This window comes from Penaeus chinensis, chromosome 41 (genome assembly GCF_019202785.1).
Source record: "Penaeus chinensis breed Huanghai No. 1 chromosome 41, ASM1920278v2, whole genome shotgun sequence".
NCBI classification, from domain to species: Eukaryota; Metazoa; Arthropoda; class Malacostraca; order Decapoda; family Penaeidae; genus Penaeus; species Penaeus chinensis.
The window spans coordinates 1968600-1976099 of NC_061859.1; the positions used below are offsets into that span (position 1 = coordinate 1968600).

A 7500-nucleotide genomic window follows, 5' to 3' on the forward strand; every position below is an offset into this window, starting at 1 on the left:
GCACATGCACATGCACATGCACATGCACATGCACATGCACATGCACATGCACATGCACATGCACATGCACATGCACATGCACATGCACATGCACATGCACATGCACATGCACATGCACATGCACATGCACATGCACATGCACATGCACATGCACATGCACATGCACATGCACATGCACATGCACATGCACATGCACATGCACATGCACATGCACATGCACATGCACATGCACATGCACATGCACATGCACATGCACATGCACATACACATGCACATGCACATGCACATGCACATGCACATGCACATGCACATGCACATGCACATGCACATGCACATGCACATGCACATACACATACACATACACATACACATACACATACACATACACATACACATACACATACACATACACATACACATACACATACACATACACATACACATACACATACACATACACATACACATACACATACACATGCACATGCATATGCACATGCACATGCACATGCACATGCACATGCACATGCACATGCACATGCACATGCACATGCACATGCACATGCACATGCACATACACATACACATACACATACACATACACATACACATGCACAGACACACACACACACACACACACACACACACACACACACACACATATATATACACAATAATCCTAAGATTCCGGGAAAGGGATAAAAACAGTCCCCATCGGACAGACAGACAGATAGTTAAATAGATACACAGACATACAGACTTATAAACAGACAGAGAGACACATAACCAGACCGACAAGCAGGCAGACAGACAGACAGACAGAGAGACACAGCCAGACATCTAAATACAGACTTATTAACAGACAGACAATCAGACAGACAGAGAGACACGTAGCCACACATCAAAATAGATAAGTAATCACACCCGCGGACCCTACTGACGCCCCTTGCCCATTCCAGTGCGGGGAGAGCGTGGGCGGCGGCGACATCGTGGTGGTGGCGGCGCGGGCGGGACCCAACGCCTGCTGGCACCCCGCCTGCTTCAACTGCCACGTGTGCAAGGAGCTGCTGGTCGACCTCATCTACTTCTGGAAGGACGCCCACCTCTACTGCGGGCGGCACCACGCAGAGAGTCTCAAGCCACGCTGCGCCGCCTGTGATGAGGTGAGACTGGGGAAGGGTTAGGGGGTGGAGGGGAGGGAGGGAGGGAGGGAGAGGTGTGTGTGTGTGTGTGTGTGTGTGTGTGTGTGTGTGTGTGTGTGTGTGTGTGTGTGTGTGTGTGTGTGTGTACACGTCTTTTTGTATATGTGTTTATTTCTGTGAGCACATTATTAACCGTCTATTTTCCTTTGTATTGTCTTATTAGTATGTATATATATATATTTTTCTTTCTTTTATATAATTCACTGCTGCCATCACAGTCATCGCAAGCTCATCACCGCAACTCTGATTATTTATCCCTAAAACCCTCTCGATTTCGAAATAAAAAGAATATTCACAAGGCTACAACATCGACCCCCGATTTCCCCGTCGAGCGATACGGTCCGCCTCGAGAGACCTCTTCCTCGAAATGAGTCGGTTATTATCGTTAAGTCTTTTGTAGTTCATAGCAGTGTCGTTGTATTTTTTTCTTCTTCTTCAGTATCCCCTGGAAATTCCGTTTTTTTTTTCTTTCTTTCTTTCTTCTGGAGATTTTTTTTTTATATATATTCGAGAATATATATTAGTAGTTTTAGGATGATACGTTGGTACAGGAACTTGTTTTACTGATGATGAGGGAGAGGGAGAGGGAGTAAAAGAGAGAGAGGGAGAGGGAGTGAGAGGGAGTAAGAGAGAGAGAGAAAGAGAGAGAGAGAGAGAGAGAGAGAGAGAGAGAGAGAGAGAGAGAGAGAGCGAGAGCGAGAGCGAGAGCGAGAGCGAGAGCGAGAGCGAGAGAGAGAGAGAGAGAGCGAGAGCAAGAGCAAGAGCAAGAGCAAGAGCAAGAGCAAGAGCGAGAGAGAGAGCGAGAGCGAGAGAGCGTGTTGATTAAATGTGTACGTGCCAAGAGTTAGAGACATCGTTCTTAATTAGAGAAGGGAAGAGAGGACGAGGTCTGCGCGAGGCTCACCCATTTACCGCGGGAAATAATGACAAGAGGAATTACCCTTTCGCCGGATTATGGCCTAAGTTTGTGTGTGTTTGTATGTGTGTGTGTGTTTGTGATTGTGTGTGTGTGTGTGTGTGTGTTTGTGATTGTGTGTGTGTGTGTGTGTGTTTGTGATTGTGTGTGTGTGTGTTTATGTGTGTGTGTGTGTGTGTGTTCGTTTGTGTATGTGTGTGCGTGTGTATGTATGTCTGTCTGTATGTATGTATGTATGTGTGTATGTATGTGTGTATGAATGTATGTATGTATTTTCTCAACAATTTTTTTTTAATAATTCATCTCCTAGTCAGGTTAGAAGGATAAATATGAGAGAGAGTGATAAAAGAAGGAGGGGGGTGAGCACATGGGAGAACAGAACGAAGAAAAAGAGATGGAAAAACAAGAAAGAAAGGGGGTGGAGGATAGAGGAGAAGATGAAGATTAGAACGGTAAAAGAGGTAGAGAAACCTAACGAAAGAAGGGAGAGAGAGCGAAAGGGGATTGGAAATACAGCGCAGTGGATAGGAAGAGATTAGAAGATGATAGAATAGAGGGTGGGACTCTTAGCAGTCTGTTGGCGGATGAGGAGGGAGGGAGGGAGGGAGGGAGGGAAGGAAGGAGGGAGGGAGGGAGGGAGGGAGGGAGGGAGGGAGGGAGGGAGGGAGGGAGGGAGGGAGGGAGGGAGGGAGGGAGGGAGGGAGGGAGGGAGGGGGGGAGAGAGAGAGAGAGAGAGAGAGAGAGAGAGAGAGAGAGAGAGAGAGAGAGAGAGAGAGAGAGAGAGAGAGAGAGAGAGAGAGGGAGAGAGGAAGAGAGAGACAATGGGGAAGGGGAAAGAGAGAGAGAGAGAGAGAGAGAGAGAGAGAGAGAGAGAGAGAGAGAGAGAGAGAGAGAGAGAGAGAGAGAGAGAGAGAAAGAGAGAAAGAGATGTGGAAATAGATTGGGGGCTGAGGAGGGAGGGAGAGAAACGTTTGTTGTGGATCCCTCGTGTCATAACGTTGATAAATGACACCGCTCGTGCCTCGGCCCCGAAGAGTTATAATCCCGATGACTGCGGAGATTAGGACCAGAGATATTCGTAAGGCACTTCATGTACAGAGACGGATCCTTTTAATATGCTTGCGTGAGGTGTTTTTTTGAGGATTTTTTCTCCAATATAATGGTTTGTGTATTTTGTTTGTGTATGTGCTTGGGAAACGGTGATATATTGTGTGTGTGTGTGTGTATGTGTGTGTGTGTGTGTGTGTGTGTGTGTGTGTGTGTGTGTGTGTGTGTGTGTGTGTGTGTGTGTGTGTGTGTCTGTGCGTGCGTGTGCGTGGGTGTATACGAGTCGAAGAACAGGTTGGTAATGTTCTTGTGTGTGGAGTGTATATAATGTGTATAAAATAAATATAGAACAATTGGTATATTATCATTTACTCTTATGATGATGACAGTTTTGGTAGTAATAATAATAATAATAATAATAATAATAATAATAATATAATAATAATAGTAATAATAATGATGAAAACGTTGCTAGTAATAATAATGATAATAATAATGATTATGATAAAGATAATAACTAACAACAACAATGATATTGATGATAATAGCACTAACAAAGAATGAGACGAACTAACCCCCATGCCTCCCCAGATCATCCTCGCCGACGAGTGCACGGAGGCCGAGGGGAGGGCGTGGCACATGAAGCACTTCGCCTGCTTCGAGTGCGACCGCCAGCTGGGGGGGCAGAGGTACATCATGAGGGACGGCCGCCCCTTCTGCCTCCACTGCTTCGACGCCATGTTCGCCGAGTACTGCGACACCTGCGGGGAGCCCATCGGCGTGGATCAAGGTAACTGGGGGTAGGGTGCTGGTGAGAGTAGAGGGGGGGGGTGGAGGGTAGGGGGGATGGGGGAAGGGGGATGGTGTTTGTAATGTTGGGGAGAGTGGGATTGGAAGTTAGGCGGGAGGTAGAGATGTTTTTGTTTTTGTTTTTTTGGTGGGGGGGGGGGGGTTGATGGTATTCATGGTTATGGTAATAGGAATAGGAATAGCGATAAAAGGTCTAATGCTGATAATAGTGGTGATAAGTTGATAGTGATAAAAGAAAGTAGCGATAGTTATGTTCAAGAAAATGAGATAATAACAGTCAAATATATTTTCGAAAGGTCCCGACGGAAAGGTTGATGAACATTGCAGATATTTAGCAAAACTTGTGTCACCCTCTCACTGTATTTAACGTGAATGTCTCTCCTTGCAGGTCAAATGACCCACGAAGGCCAGCACTGGCACGCCACCGAGGACTGCTTCTGCTGCCACACCTGCCACGCCTCCCTACTGGGCCGCCCCTTCCTGCCGCGCCGCGGGGCCATCTTCTGCTCCATCGCCTGCAGCAAGGGCGAGCCCCCGACGCCCTCCGACAGCAACGCCAACACGCCCGTGACGCCTCAGCCGCTGACGCAGATGCTGAGGCCATCGACGGGGCTGGAGCGGCGATCCTCGCTCTCGTACGACGCCTCGGACTCGACGCTGACGTCCCCGCGGGCACCACGCCCGTCGAGGCACCTCAACCACGAGTCGACGTCCGACCTGAGCGACGGGGCGTCCCCCCTCCCGGGCCGCCGCGGGATCAAGTCGCCGCTGCCGGACGTGCAGGTGGTGTCCAAGTCGCCGAAGATGCGGCGGCGCCCCCTGCCCACCTCGCCCCTCACGGACAACAGCGGCGACAAGAGCGACGCGACCAGCCCGCGGTCGCCCCTCCTCAGCAGAAAGCCGTCCAGCGTCACCGGGCCACAACCTCGCATCACACGTGATAACTCTTTCCAAATTCGCGACATGCAGAGGACGCGTCATGCGCCCGCCCTCTCCAGGGAGCCTTCCATGTCCGGCATGCATGGTGTGGTGCAGCCCAACAGCTTTCCTCCGCCACCTAGTGTCTCTAGTCCACGCTCACCGGGGTCCGTTTTGTCAGTCGACAACCAAGGGCAACAAAGACCCAATGAGAACGTTGCATCCCCCGTGTCGCCACGCTCACCACGCTCACCACGCCTGCAGTCTGCGCATTCACCGAGACATGAGAATCACAGACACAATCTCGAGTCTCCCCACGGGCCGTCAGAAGTTGGGTCGTCCAGGGTCTCTTCAGAGGTCGGAGGGTCTCGAGCGCCCTCAGAGATCGGGTCTCCTCGGCCGGGCAACCGATCCGTGGCCGCAGTGACTGTCGAGGAGGTGAGAGGCCAGGCGCAGGCAAACCCTCTCATGCGCTCTCCCAAAATGGGCCGAAAAGCCTTGCAACTCCAGCAGTCTCCAAAGGTGGGCCGGCGTGCTTTAGAATATAGAGGTGCGGATGGAAGCACAGTTTCCTCCTCTTGCCAAACAAGCCCGCACTCCCCTCCTCCTCCTCTGCCAGGTCAGCCTTTGACATCCACTCCTACATGTGAGGAAAATGTACCGGCGGACAAAGTGCAGCGAGGAGTTGAGCTTGTGGGGGCAGGGCTCGATCGTCTGGTGCTAGAACGCTCCCTCGGCCGCATTCTTGCAGAACAAGGAATCAACCTTCTACGTGAGGTGGCTGCAACTTCTTCCCCTGGAACGCTAGAATCTCTCTTGCAGAACTCGGAGCTCTTGTCCAATGCTGCGCGCCGTCAGCCATTAGACCTCTCGGCGATGTCTGATCTTAATTTAGAGGCGCTCCTGGCGTCTGAAGAAGCCACCCGAGGACGTGCCTCTCCTGCCCATGTATCTATGCCAGACTTGAGTCAGCATGGGGAATCATCTGCCTCTACATCTCCTTCAGCAACTCCTACCCCTGGAGCACCAAGAAAAAGCTCACTCTCTTCTCGACACAAAGACAGACACAATCGCTCAGTCCGATTCGATCCAGCTCAAGTTGGCGGAGAATCCCCAAGCCGCCAGCATTCAACCCGCGATCCTCGTGATTCCTCGTCGTCGACGTCTTCATCGGGGTCGGCTCCAACAGCACTGGAGGTGTCTCCAGCCGAGGGTTCCACCAGGAGCCGCCGCCCGCGACACCACCGAGGGAGCGGCTCCAATGGCTTCCCAAGGTCACGTTCGTATTCTGGTTCAGAACCCTCAGCTGCGAATAGAACTCCCCGAAAGACACCGTCTGCGCCAGGCCTCGAAGACGCAGATTGGGACCACGAGTCCGTGTGCTCTACTTGCTCCTCTTCTTCCTCTGATGAATTTGACTATGAGCTTCCCCCAAGGAGAGCTTATGGCGGTGTTCGTATAAGTTATGTGCCTAATGATGCCCTGGCATACGCTAGACGGCAAGCTGGAAGTACTCAGCCACCAGGATCCCCCTCCACTCGCAAGAGGTTCGGAGAGAAGGACAAAAACTGTATTATCTCCTGATGGCTTCGTGCGCCAGTTAACTCTAGCTATGCAGCAGCCAAGTGCGCTTAGTAGTGACAGATTAGTGCTCTATTTTCGTCTTGCGCTTAATTTTTGTGGCTGCAGAGCTGCCTACCTCGTGGTTCTGGTGGCACTCTCTTCGGGAGAGAGCCAACTGAGGACCTTGCCGCACCAGTATTGTTGGACAGTGCCACACACACCATTTTAAAAGTATCTTATTCATGGACTGTCGTATTACATACAACATACATTGAATATTAAGTGCTCATTCATGTTGATCACCCTCATGATAAAATCTCGGAGTACGGCATTAATGTGCACAAAGATAGATCTTATTTACACCTAAATTTAAAATCAACAAAAGTGTTACAGTAAGTAGCAGTTTCTAAAGTGAAAATTGGGCTGTGAGAAAAAAAAATCAACATCAACATCATCATCCCTATAATATGCAAAAAGGCCAAGGAATGTTGCTGTGCCATCAGTCGGCTGAACATCGTACCAACATACTGGCCACATGTACTGTAGTAGGATAGTTAGTTCAGAACCCTTCTATATGTATAACTGCAGTCTAACTGAAGTGCCAAATAATGTCTTCCAAGACTCAACTGCGATTAGCAATGTGGAAGAAGAATTTCGCTGTCTGTTGAGACATACCTGAGTATTATTTATAGTCAATATTACCTGAAATGACTCACAAGATTAAGAAATGATGCAATATTTCATAGTAAAACATAATCTGCCCTGTTTAGCGGTTGGCATCCAGATATTTACATCTTAGTTACATGTCTGCATCGATCGGGTGCTTGTAATGAATATACTTTATATCTTATTGTAGCCTCCTATGTATACTACGTCATGTATTAATTACGTTTGCTATAATGGGCTACTTACAAATCCACAACGCAAATTTTCCATTCGGTATAAGTATCGCCAAAACAGTGTTTTCGCTGATAATAGAGATTTACCAACACTGGCCTATTTAAACAGAGACTTCAGACTTACAGACACCGGATCGTAATCAAA

General features: G+C 49.2%; 1 protein-coding gene across 4 annotated transcripts in view; it reads left to right on the forward strand.

The window, feature by feature from the left end:
• The window catches only part of LOC125047509 (protein prickle-like), a 384484-nt gene that overhangs the window by 376128 nt on the left and 856 nt on the right, over positions 1-7500 (forward strand). For all 4 annotated transcript variants that reach the window (XM_047645752.1, XM_047645749.1, XM_047645751.1 and 1 more), the window contains 3 exons: positions 960-1163; positions 3757-3955; positions 4364-7500. The exon at positions 4364-7500 is cut by the window's right edge and continues 856 nt beyond it. In XM_047645752.1, coding sequence (XP_047501708.1) covers positions 960-1163; positions 3757-3955; positions 4364-6477 — 2517 coding nt within the window. In that variant the 3' untranslated portion in view covers positions 6478-7500. The remainder of the gene's footprint in view (positions 1-959; positions 1164-3756; positions 3956-4363) is intronic.